This window comes from Stegastes partitus, unplaced genomic scaffold, assembly GCF_000690725.1.
Source record: "Stegastes partitus isolate 25-593 unplaced genomic scaffold, Stegastes_partitus-1.0.2 Scaffold232, whole genome shotgun sequence".
NCBI lineage: Eukaryota > Metazoa > Chordata > Actinopteri > Pomacentridae > Stegastes > Stegastes partitus.
Window position 1 is genome coordinate 412,553 of NW_007577963.1, and position 13,586 is coordinate 426,138.

Genomic DNA, 13,586 nt, shown 5'->3' on the forward strand with positions numbered 1-13,586 from the left:
GCTGAGGTGAATTCTTCTGTGTGCATAAACAGTCGGCTTTACATTTGGCCGCCGCGCGCATTATGTATTTTCACTCTACATTAGCCTTTTCGCTGCAGGAAACGCAGGGTTGAGTGAACCTTGTGATGTGCTTCAACCAAATGTGGGCCTGCATGTTCGCCTTTGTTTTCCATGTGCCTGCTCTTCCATGAGCACACCTGAGCTTTGATGCCGCCTGTTGTCCGAAAGAGCCATGTTGTGTATGTTTGTGTGTTTGTGAGAGACAGAGAGAGAGACAGAGAGAGAGAGAGAGAGGAGGGAAAAATGGTGGAGCAGGGATGGACAAAGATAGCTTTGATCACACTGGAGTGGCACTAATGTCTTGATCCTCCATAAGAACATCTGCGGTACCATCACAGGTGTGGACGAGCTCGAGACGCCAGCAGCACAGGAAAGACTTGTCTTGATTGTGGTTTTTAAAGGCGATTGGTAATATCTTGTAGCTTCGGATTGGCTGTTTTGATTGCAAACTGTTATTAGTTGACACCGGAGTGATCATGTTGAACATCCTGCTGTCGGCGCTGATCGATCCTGAACGGCGTTTCAGGGGCTTCAGGAGGAGCGAGCGGCTTGCTTCTATACTCGTACGTATCATCCTTGTGGCATGTTTGTTTCATGTGCTTTGTATTTACATTTTTCTGATGCATTTTGCAAGAGGCTGTGGGGAACTGTCATCAGCACAAACACTTGAGGAATGATTGTATATTTCGCTGGCTGAAGCACGGCTGGGGGTTTTAGAGCTGCTCGTCCGTCTTGATCCTCTTCTCGGCGTGTCAGAGCCTTTCTGGAGGTCATCCTATGCTTGTAGCCCTCAAGACATGTCTGCTACTCCTGGCTGGCGGTATTTTTGCCTTGTAGGATTATGTCTGGTGGGAATTAACTCCTTCGACCACCTACACTGCCGCCAAAACCCTCCTCCACAGCTGAAGGAGAAAGACACAGAGGAAGTGATCATTAGAGGAGCTAGATTCTGGGAATGCGATTGCTCAGTTTGTTTGGAGAAGACAGGGCGTGTCTCCGTGTTTATATGCTCTCAATTACATGTACTGTTACAGGGGAGCCTGAAAACTTTAATAGTGTCACACTGTTTCTTCATTTCGTGTTTCTCCTGTGGCCCAATTCCACATTGCATAAGCCATATTGTTTGCTGGAAACAGAAGTAAACTGTGAAACAATACGAGCTCAGATGGTTGCATCCTGTGGGTGGGGGCTGCTTTAGGAAGTCATAGGAGCTTAACTCGATGGCTTCTGTGGTTTCCTGTGAGGTGACTTATCAACCACAAACACTGGTGGTTTCTCTGTGCTAAGATTTATTTATTTTTATTTTTTTTAATTAGGACTCCCTGTTTAGTTTATCGACCCGTTTTTTTTTTAACCTCCCAGATAAACTGCCCCACGACAACCCACACAAACACACCGAAGAGAAATAGCCTCGATCATTTCTTATGCAACAAACTTTTTAAATATTCTGCTCACGCTGTTCGGTTCCGAGGCCAGGCTTCCTGTGGCCTATTTTGCACCGACTCGCGCTGAGTTTGACACCATATTTTTAAACAGAGCACGGCCTGACATTTTCTTTTTTTTTCATCCTCAAATTTCCGAATTTTAAAGCGTGTAGTTCTTGTGTAACACACCGTTCACCATCATCCCACAGTGAAAGTGAGCATTCAGCATCAGCGGGGACAGCGGCGTCGCTTCTCGTTATTGTATCCCGGACTGGTTATTCGAAAGGATAACAGGGGTGCGCGTCTTTAATAACAGCGATAAAAATTATACTCAGCGCATTAGTTAAACGATGTGATGAAGAAATAAGGTATTGTTTAACGATGTACACCAGAAAATGTAATTGAAGAGCACACGTCGGGGTAAATGGACGATGCCCCCGTTTCTCCCGTGCTCCCGCACCCCTATTCGCGTGCAGTGGTCCGCTCCGCACAGACACGACACGGCCGTTGCTCAGAGCGCTGGGAGCAGGGAGAGGTTTACTCAGCCTGCCATTGCTGCTGCTGCACACCGTCCGAGGGATGCCGACTCTTCCCAACTTTTCATCCAGAGGTTAGCGGCGGAAACACCACGGCAAAGGAGCTCTCCGTTTTCTATTTTTCCCGTCTTCCGAGCCGGGGCTTTCTTCCATGACTCGACCCCTGAGCGGACTAACGTTTCGGGCAGCGAAGATAAGAGAATGAACTTTGGACTTTTCGTGACATGTTTCTCGTCGTGGATGAAATAAAATAACAGCGCAGCCCGGCGTGGCGGCAGCTGGGCGACAATATCACCGGACCGGGAACAGCGCAAGTGAATATCCGAACAAAGACAACTTTTAACCTGCCACTTTTTGAAGCGGAATAGCTGTAAAATGTCCTCCAAAGCTTCAAATAAGGTGGGTACCTGTCCCGGGTCGTGCTGACTGTTAGCATTCTGCTGCTGTGTGGGACACAGGGGGAGGCTAGCAGCAGCTAAACCCGCTACAGGGCTGCACATTAGCCTGATAACTTTGTTCACTGGTTATGCTGGGATGTGCCTGATGGTGGTGGTGGTGGTACTGGCTGTTTGTGGGGCTTATTTTGAAACCTACACCTCGTAACAGCCCACAACCAGCTATACGGTTTGATTAAATTGACTTTTGCTAAACTGTCACCCAGCTGCTCATAGCAGGTCTCAGTTCAGCTACCTGTTGATACCCAGAGTCCCAGTTTTATTAAACCAGTGGCAGGAAATCCCCCTGGATCTACAAAGGAACCGAGCCTCTGAGGCAGAACTTCTGCCATGTGATGCCCTTTTTACATTTAGTAGACCATAACAACATAGCATGTTTTGTAGTGGCTCAGGTTTTGTTGTAGGTTGTGCTTTATGGCATTACTGTTGGTCAGCGGGGTAAAAACGACCTGGTAGGAAGGTGCACCTGCTTCTAAAGGTGTGGTCTTTCTTGTAGTGACTTTAAAGTGGTCGGTGTCATTTTTACATCCCTTCACTCAACTGTCAAAACATTGTTGGCCATTCATGAGTCAGAAACAGCTGGAGGAACACCTGTCAGGTCCAGTTTCATTTAAAATATCACACATTATTAAAGCATCCCCTTAGAATTTGATTTACTGTTTATTAACAGGTGACAGCTGCATTTCCACAGATGCACCGCGCGCCTGTACAGACTTTAAGAAATACTCTAATATATATCAATCTTTAAAACATTGTGGGAAACAGAATGTAAGTGGGTCAACATTCCTCATACAGTATAATCAATAGTTTATATATTTTTCCTGTCTTGTTCCACTTTGACAAGCGAGGAATGTGCTGTGTTTGTCTAACAGAGGTAGTGCTGTTCAGGTTTGGGCGGTTGTTCCAGTCAGACGAAACCAGCGCCGTAGTGTCAACTGGTGACGTTATGCCGTAGTGTACATGACGGCCACGGTCACACCTTAACACACACCGCTCACTACTGTCATGTACCTGCAGCTGACCTAGCAGGTAACATGCTAACTAGCAATGCCAGTGTTTAGTTTCCTATTATTCACAGTCATCTTGGAAGTCAGTGTTTTATTCCAGCAGCCAGGCCTTTTGAACAGTGCTGTTGTCTGACTGTAGGACGGCCGTTCTAACTGCCTCTGCTTGCGGGCACAGTTTTTACTAATTTACATAACATGCTCTGCTGTATCATAATCACAGCCTAAACTAATAAGCTGACAAAAGCGTGCTGAAAATAGCAGCGAGTGAGCACGATCGCCAACACGACTCGCCCGATTAGTAGGACTGTATTTGCTGCTGCTGCTTGTACATGAAGGTTGAAGTTGAAACAGCACATTGACAGCTGCTCTCCTACAAGTACAGAGCGATCAGGCTGCCGGTGGGATGGAGGCAGAAGAACCGTGTTGCCTGGTCGTGATCAGTGGACAGTAGACTTTAATTCTTTAAATTAACTTTAAATTCTCAAGTTTCCTGTTTCAGGTCATGAGTGCATGTCTCATTCATGTAGGTAGGAAGGACATGTTTAAGTTCTGGCCAACTTTTCATACACTCTTATTCCTTAGATTTCAAACTAAGGTTTCCTTACTAAGGTTATATATACATGTACTTATTATTATTTTCTTTATTTGTTTAATTCCCTTTTTGCACTGTTTTGAAAATGAGATTTATTTATTTCTGCTATTTTGGTGTGGAACAGGTGCACAACCAGGTATAACTGTGTTTGTGACCAATAGAAGACCTTGAATCCGTTCCACATTAACCACCACTCCACCGTCAAGCTGCTGTATTCTCTAATTAAGGTTGTTGTTTTTATTCTGAGTAGCAGAAATGTGATGCAGGGATTTATGTTTAACTCCCACCTGATGAGTAGCAGTAAAATACGGTGACACCAGCGTTGGTCATATACCACATAAATTCCCAGTTGATGATAAACTACAGTAAAATATTGCGGCGATGCAGTCTTCCTGGAATAGAGCAGCATCTGTGGGGGGTGCTGACTTCATATCTCAGCTCAGTAATGTTATTATTGCACAACGCTGTGTGCTAGCAGTGTGTCAATAGGTTAGCATGAAATATTTAGCTCAGTTGTGACAGCTTTGGCAGAACAGAGCCGGTAGAAGGTAAGCATCTCTGTCTTAAGTCGTCTTAGCTGAAGCTGCCGGTTTGTTGTGACGGATCCTCACTTCTGTACAAATTACAGTTTATGTTAATTGCTGTTTGGAGGAGGTTATGTTTCTGTTCAGACGGAGAGGGACGCATCTTTCTCTTGGGTTTCCTGCTATTGGACCGAGGACAGAGGAAATCGGGTCGGCACACCTGAATTAAAATCCACGTGTCAAGTTTAGTGAAACCATTCTGGAGGATTTGGGTGTTTAATCAGGATGTCTTGATCACAGTTAATAGTTGAAATAACAGAGAGAGGTTATGCTGTTTATTGTAATAGTTTTAAACATGTATTTGACCATTTAAATACAGAACAATAACATAACCGTATTTAGCAGTGAGTCTATGTAGGACCTGTTTAGCTCTCATATATCTGACAGCATCATTTACAAAGTTTGAGTGATCACTTAGTAAATTAATCAACCATTTATCTGATATCAAATCCACTTTAATCCACTGAAGAAATGAAATTAACTTTCTTTCACCAAATGCTGGCCTCATTCTGTGTGTTTGGCCTTCAGTCATTCCTTCTTACTTCACACAAAAACTAAATATAATTCAGAGTATCAGTGATCCCTCCAGCCTTCAGACCGGCGTGTTTTGAGAGGACAGACTGAAATAAGTGGGAAATGCACTGGGATGGAGGAGGTTGTATTAATTAGACTTGCACAGCGGGCCAAGAACAGCCTCTGTTTTGCTTTGATGATTACACATCTCCATTTACATCACTGAAGGAGGGAAACGCAATTAGAGAACCAAGTGCTTGAGAGAGAAAAAGAGTTCTGATGGTGTTTTTGTTCCGTATCTTAAGCTCCTCGTCCTTTCTGGAGAATCGGGGCTGATACGGCGAGGCAGTGATGTAGAAGGGAAAAGCTCCTCGTGTCTTTGACGAGGAGTCGAACCTGAAGTTCAGAAATCGTTTATCCAGTCTTCTGTTGAAGGAGGCTTGACGTACGTTTTATCTCCTCAACTGTGGTCCATCAGCGTGAAGGAGGAAAAACTAAAGCACCTTTAAGAAGGACTGGAAATATCTGATGCTGTATTGGATATTTGCATATACGTGTCTGTCAGCGCATGAATGTTCGGCCTCGTGGACGGCCACTGGTAGAACACGTCTCTGGTGGTAGACTTGGGCACAGTCAAGGTCATTGTGAGAGCTGCACATGGTGAAGGATGTCTGCTGCAGCAGCTCGGAGGATCTGTTCAGATCCACTAAAGATGGCAGCAGAAGACTAAACCTCAAACACACATGCACAGAAACTGTAAAGTTTTCTCACACAACACATCAGGCTTTGATTATAGATCCTCGATTCACAGTCATGAAGGAGAGCAGGTGTAAGCTGCGTCTGCACAAGATGAGAGGGGATGCCAGTTGCCCATCCTGAGGGCAGAAGCCAGGGGCATGTTGGTTCAGCTGGGCATCAGCTTTTTGGCTAGTTGGTCCCCGGCTGTGACCCATCTGAATACGAGTGTGCATTCATTTAATTTATTTTGTCAAGAACAAACGCTTAGGCAGAGGTCCAGGAAACATGAGAGACTTTAACTCACATAATACACACAAAGTGTGCTTAATTTAAGGATGTCAGAGAGAGGACAGTGGACTGTGATAACAAAGTGAGCTCTGTGCTGCGTTACCATCACCTTCTGTCACAGTCCAGATAAGAAGCAGCTGATTGTGTTGCTGTAATGCCAGCACACTTGAGAGTGTGGCAGCTATCAGGGATATCTGACCTCCTTATCCTTTCATCTCTGGAGGGAAATCCAGGGTAGATGCACACAGCAGGAGGCAGGTGGAGAGCAGAGAGAGGGAAAAGAAGGAAAACAGAAAATGCCTTCTGAGGGAGGAGGAGGGGTTATTGGAGGGGCGAAATGGAGAAAGGAAGGAGTGGGAGGGAGAGATGCACCGGCTATAATCTGAGTCACATGGCAGATCTTAAAAAGACTGCCTCTCTCTGCTATAATCACCGCATTATGGCTCTGGGACTGGCACATTAATATCTGTTTCAGTTTCATTCAGATGCAACTGTGACATAGGGTGAATTCATTTTACTGCCCAGTCTGGGGCAAACACTAGCAGTCAGCGTGCAAAACAATCCACACGTTTAAGTTATTGTGGTCTGGCAGCGCTGTGCCTGAAGTATGTCGACATGGATGTTATTCAGTCGTAGAGGACTGACAGCTAGCTGCTTCACTCAACTATCAGCGGGAATCCTTACAGTTTATCCGATGACCACGCCGCTTCCCAGACTGTTGGATTTTCTGCAATAACATGGGTGTGGTTCTCCTTTCACCAAAGTCAGTTTGTGAAAGAAACGCCACAGGAAGTGGGCCGCGTAGCGAGTCCAGTGCTCAGCTTTAGTAGCTGTCAGCGGGGTTTAGACGTTTGTTGGAGGTTTGGGGAGGCACAGAGACTTGCTTTCGTTTAGTTTGTTGGTTGGTCACAGGGCTGAAAACCGAAGAGTGAAAAATGGACTTGCCAGATGTAGTGCGACTGTGTGAGGCTACACAATAGGGCCACGCAATATATTGTTTCAGCGCCGACGCGGTGACGAGCACATGTGCAGCAGTCACATCCCAGGAAGCACGATGTGAAGTGAAGGAAGTTAAGCCTGCTGTTTGCTGCCTGAAGAAAACTCATTCTTCCTCGACTAATCTACAGAGAACTTTGTCTGATTAAACAATTTTCTAAAACTTTATCTACAAAACAAGACGTTTGTTGACACGGAGGCTCCACATGTGCACAGCGAAATGAGTGAAGAACAGCAGATAAACATTACAAAAGGAAACGCAGCGTCAGTCGTGTGGATGTATGTGTGTTCAACCAAAAGTAAAGACTGTGTTGGCAGTGTCTTGAAGCCACTACCAGAGACAACTGAACTAATTTGTTTGACCTTTTAAATCAGCACCACAAAGCTCCGTCTGATGTGTGCAAAGCCTGATCTGAATGCCATCCAAAGTAAAAACAAGAAGTATCCTGGACACCTTTTGCTAGCGTTGCACCACATCAGGAAGGTTCCCAGTGGTTTGTTCTCTCCTTGGTTGATGCAGCCCTCCACAATAAACCCCCCCATCATTCCACAATGATTCATTCTTTAGAGTCATTCATATCATCTGGAGAAAGTTTTAGTATTTTTCCATATCATGATAAATATTACAGGAAAACAACATATCCAGGTTTTTGTTTTTTCCCCCGGTACCTTGCCGCCCTGGTCTACGAGCAAGTCGTTGCAGGCAGGAGGAACTTAGTGGTGGTCTGCCCAGGAAGTCCACAACCCCCCCATCTTCTGTCTGAGCTCGGTAATTACCTGAAACTATATCATGGACCTCCTTTAGGAAGACTGGGCTCAGAACTTCAGTCAAAGTTTTACCCACTCTTGGGGCTGCTGAAGTAAAATGATTCATCACCTCTCACTCACCAGCTGATGCTCCTGATTTAGACGGATGGTAATGTCACATAACCCTGAATCTCGCTTGGTTCCTTTGTTCCTCATCACACAGCCAGTCAAGCAGAGCTAGGACACTCCAAGGCAGCCCGGCGTCCTCTGTGGCTGAGCAGGGCAGGTCTCTGCAGGGATTTATCATTCCCACTACAGGCGTAAGGGATTTGACACAGGGTGTTCTGTGTGCGAGAGACAGAGCAAGAGCAAGAGAGCGATGCTGAGCGAGGCGATGGCGAGGTACGAGAGAGAGTGCATGTGGCAGCCGTGGCTCAGCTGGTTAGGGAAGACGGAAAGAGATTGGAACAGATTCATCCCAAGGCTTGTTGCCCTACATGCCTGTACACATGCACACTCTTTTTGCCGTGTGTTCATTTGCTTATCTTCCACAGTGCTGGGAGAACAGCACTGTCGTTTCTGTCGGGGAAACACTCCGTCACGTGGGCGACGTCGCGAGCAGCTTTACCTGAAATAAGGCAAATACGCAGGTTGGTAGAATTCCCAAACGTCAGACCTCCTTCTGACGAGGACACGTTTGTTTTCGTGAGCTGTTGGGACAAAAACGGCTTCATCCACTCGGCTCATCTGCTGACAAACACACACTGTGTCCAGAAATCAGTATTTCATATTCAGTGAATCACTCTCAGCTCTGGATGCTAGCTCCCTACGATCACAGCACTTATTGTGCATTGTAAGCGGTGTCTCATGTTGTGTTGTGTCGATGCACACGTGATGTGATTTCACCATCCAGCGGTGCCGTCCCTTTTACCGCGACATGGACGAGATCAGAATTACTTCATCGTTCCCTGCGGGGAGATGGCTTAATAGGCCATCACTCATTATCTTTTACCATCATCATCAATTTGAGCACTTCCTCTCGACACCTCCGTGGTCATCCTCCTCTGCTGTGCTGTTGTTTTGGCGTTGTTCATATATCTCTGCTCTGTTTCAGTGTGAATGAGGAGGTAGCCCATGCTGTGTTGTTGACAGTATTCTGAGAGCTGCCGTCCCATTATCAAATCAGTAGAGTTGAAACGCTGCCTGTTTAGTGTGGATTCTGCTTTTTCTCTTCACCTAAACCCAGGTTTAGACGGACACTCAGCGTCCAGCACCGTGAGCAATCAGATCATTACATAACAGAGTAGATAAGCATTTTATTACACCTTCAGGTTAATAGAGTTCCTTGATGCCAAACATCTAGAGCAAGATCTTGTCATTTTGGTGCTTTCATAGTTCGTTTATTCAGTCACATTTACTCTATACCTGAGGGCGTATAGCTCAGCCAGCAGCATTACCAACTTTTATTGTGCATTTATTTTTTTATTCACACTATGTCAGCGTTTAGGTGCCTTAAATGTCACCGTAGGAATTACGCCCCATGAGCCAACGTTTGTGTGACTCTGTGATAAGATGCAGCTTTATAAATAAAACTCTGACTGGGTTGCAGCAGAAGTGAAAGACTCGGATCAGGAGCAGAGAGTGCTCCTCGGCTCTGGTTACTGAGCTGGAAACAGCCCGGTTACTGTATGTACGCTGCTGAATAACAAGACGAGGCTTCGTTATACATCTGCACTAATTGCTCCTTTGTAATTAGTTCTTTAGGTGCATTGGAGGATGTAAACTTCCTTTTTGGGAAGCTCTTTTTTTAGATGTCATTTTTAGATCTATTATCTTTCTGCGCTGGTGTATCTGGGTGAAGAATGCCTGCACCCCCTCCCCACCTCACATCTCCTGGTGGAATGGTAATGATGCTGCCCGTTAAGTGCTGGGAAAATGCTCGCTCCAACAGTAACTCATTAATTCACTATAGATTCTGCCCCACAACATGCCTATTGTGGCCAAGTCCTCAGAAGGCTTGGGAATGCCATTGAGTGGGCTTGGCCTCTTGTTTTATGGCACCATGTGACTTTACAGACTGTGAGTTGTGGCTCAGAGTTGCGTAGTTTGAAAAAATGTTGTGCAATGGGAAATTCGAAAGGCATTATGTTTACTTCTGTGTCGAGTGTTCCAGCTGCCTGCTCCCAGTTCATGTTGTGATATTCAAATGCGGCTCTTATCGCCGTGATCGTGTCTCTGCGGCTGCACTGGGCCAGTTGGGACTCTCTGGTCCTTACTGGTAGCAGCTAGCTTTGGTTATTCTGTCTGGTTTCAGGCAAACATGAGCAAAAAAAAAGAACTTTGCTGAATCACCCCTTTGTTAAATGTGTGTACGTGCTTGTTTGTCTGCCACAGTCAGTTTCACCAGCGCCACAGCGTGAGTGGAAACCAGACAACGTTTTTGTTTCTCAGTTTACACAATCCAGTGTGGGCACCCCTTGAACTCTGTGTTTCGTCATTTACCAACCTGCTCTGCTCACACGGCGCTATAAATTACAGTGAGCAGCTTTGATTTTCCTGGGCAGAGCCATGCTCATACTTGCTGTAGCTGTGATTTTAATGTTGAATAAAAGCCAAATAAAGACGCACGTCAGGAGTTTGGAGCTGACCATGGGTGCTACATCATCAGATCAGGGTCAAGGTCTGCAGGGCTGTACTAACCTTTTATTTCTGATTTGCTTTAACCTTTGACGGTTAACTGCAGTTTTCTGTTGTGAATGTGGCCTCGACTGTGATTTAAGAATCACCATGGATTCAGAATGTGTGTATGAAATCATAGAGTGGTTGCTTTGTTAGACTTTCAGCTTTATTTCAACGGTTGTTTTAGCTAATTTGTTTAATTCGGTGTCGAGTGGTCAGTAAGAGATTCATATTGTCTGTAATTTGTGCAGCAGAAACTGCACCTTATTAAGTAAACTTGACCTCCTGCGACAGCGCGTACCGCAGCACATGGCTTCTAGTAATGCTAGGTTCACGTCTATTGTAAGGAAGAAGTCATTCTGGACAAGCCTTGATTCTGTGCTAATTTGACAGAAAAAGGAGATGAAAATGGAGCAGATGGAGTTTCTGGTCATGAGGATAAGGAAAGGTGAGGGAAACCGCTGGGAATGAGAAGCAAACGGAGTGAGAGAGGTGGGCCTTGTCCTCTTATCGGCACATTCCTGTCGAGTGTGTGTGTGTGTGTGTGTGTGTTTGTGTGTGAAGGGAGGGGTAGGGTGGGAATACTGATAGTCGTGTGTGCAGCGATTGGCTGAATCCAGTTCCAGCGCTGGTTCTGGTTATCATTCTCAGTGCCTCGGCTCACAGCTCGCTGCCAAAGAAACAAAAAGAAAGCTGGGTCGCGGCGGGTACGTGTGTGTTTTCTGTCGACGCAGTCCAACAAAAACAACTGAAGCTATATTAAGAAAATGTCCTTACAGCATATTGTGAACGTCTTTATATCCCCCTGCCTGTTCTGATACCTGTCAATAAGTAAAAGTGTGATAACAGCTGCTGATAACGCTGGCTGACTCATTTCAGTTTCCTCCTGTGACGCTGTTATCAACCAAGACGTCAGTTTTACCCCTAGTTGTTATATCATCTGATTGTTATGTGAAGCTGTTCTTAGCTCAGTTTCCAGTGACCACTCACTGAGATCACAGACACATTCCTGCCTTAGATGTGTGCTGGTTGGCATAAACTTCAGCCTCTGACCTTTGCCACGGCCGCTCGCACTCCCCAAAGGAGAAACACATGAAACTAGCCTTCTCAGCAAAACATCTTCCAGTCCTTCAACGTCTCGCTTTCTCCGAGGGGAAGGAGGACTTCAAATCCCAAAGAAGACCCGCTGTCCAAGAAACTTTGAAGTTTATAAGAACCCCACAGCTTGCAATAAAACAACAAGAAGGACTGAGAGGAGGAAAAAAAAGAAAAGTCAGAATCCCACCAGAAGTTACTGTTCTCCTCTGTGACCTCAACACTTCCTGTCTCTCTAGGCAGAGAACAATTAGTGTGGTTGAGCTGGGATGACTTTGCTGCTGGATAAGCTGCACATGAGATGTTAGCCTAGCCTAGCTGTGTGTTTGGGTCAGTGGGTAGCGCTGAACAGCTCGCTGCACATCGGTTCTGTGGAGCTGCGCCGTGGTCAGTAAGAAATAGTCCGAGCCTGCACCTGACCCACAGCCTCCAATAAAGCATTCTTTCAAGTGGAAGTTCATAATTATATCTGAGATCTAGACGAGCATGTAAGTTGCTAAATTACATTATATTAAAGTCAACGCAGTTATCAACATAATCAGGTTAGTTTCAGGGGTGTGAATGATTTGGATGAACAGTTTACGTTATAGAGGCTCTCACTAGCTTAACTAACAAGATGTTTACTCATCCTACACTCCTCCCTATTGATGCCTCCAACAAGCAAATTGCATTATCTTTCCATTGGCAGGAATTTAAACTCGCAGCCGGAATTTGTCAGTGGAGGATTTTTTTTCAATCAAAACTGCACTTTTAGCTGGCTGTCTTTGGCTGTTTATTTTCTTCATATGGAGACAGAATTATCCGTGGTAAAGGTTAAATAAATGATAGACCCATTCGTCATCTGCTACCTGGCAGCCTCCTGCAGCAGTGAGATGTGACGTGCTCGCTGCTGCTTACAAACTGCTTTCATCTGTCTCTGAATGGTTTTACAGTATACTGTAAAGGCCACGCTCGCTGACATGACAGTGCTCTTCGGTTCTGCATCCATCCATCCATCCATCCATCCATCCATCCGTCCATCCAGCCATCCTTCCATCCTTCTATCCATTTCACTGTCTGCTTTCATGAGACAGCAGCACAGGACTTCAGAGGGAAGCATGGCTCAGATTAACGTTTTAATCCAAAAGCCAGGATTATAGGTTTTGTATTTTATTCCTACCCTCACTATTCTAGCAGTCACTCTGTGTCAGATAATTTTCAGTCAGAGGTGTGTGAGTGTGTGTGTGGTGTGTTGTGCTGAGGAGAGTCCTGATGGAGGCTTTTTCACCAAGCTGTGTGACAGAGTAGAGCTGCTATTTGAAACTAATTAACTCAAGCATATTTGAGCATGTCAGCACAACAGTACATCAGTGCTGACTGAGGCCGTGCATCATCATCATCATCGTCGTCGTAGTCGCCACCGCCACCGTCATCTGCCTATTGGCTACTTGCCCTCATCTGCAGTTGTGTATGCAAACGCTTGCAGCCCTCTCTCCTCCCTTCCCAGAAATGACCTGCCCTAAAAATCGCTCCTGCTGAATTCATCTGCTTAGCGCTGAAGGTGTTGGCGGTTGTTCTGTTGAGGTTGTGGGTAAACGTGCACGTCGGACGGTTTCATAGTTTGCACTAACGTGAAAGACAGAATGTCAAAGCTCACATCAGTAGATTACACATCGCATGTGTTTGCTGTCGAGTGCCTTCCCTCCAGAAAGAGCGCATGTGTGTCTCTGTAATTATGTTTTGTTTGAGTGTGCTGCTGCTGCCTCACTCTTTCCTTTGGGTCCTCCAAGAGGGGAGATATGGTAACCAAGGATACAACTGCCCCAGTGAAGTGCCAAGCTGCTGGCATGGGGTGGTGGTGGGGTGGATCCCAAAGTGTTACCCTCTCCTCTC

General features: G+C 45.7%; 1 protein-coding gene across 6 annotated transcripts in view; it reads left to right on the forward strand.

Annotated features, from left to right (window-relative positions):
- Positions 1-1,450: 1,450 nt before the first annotated feature.
- The window catches only part of tjp1a (tight junction protein 1a), a 48,587-nt gene continuing 36,451 nt past the window's right edge, over positions 1,451-13,586 (forward strand). For 3 of the 6 annotated variants that reach the window (XM_008281373.1, XM_008281370.1, XM_008281371.1), the window contains exon 1: positions 1,452-2,419. In XM_008281373.1, the coding sequence (XP_008279595.1) occupies positions 2,396-2,419 (24 nt within the window). In that variant the 5' untranslated portion in view covers positions 1,452-2,395. Of the gene's footprint in view, positions 2,420-13,586 lie in introns of all 6 variants that reach the window. The other 3 variants (XM_008281372.1, XM_008281374.1, XM_008281368.1) reach the window with 2 other exon arrangements.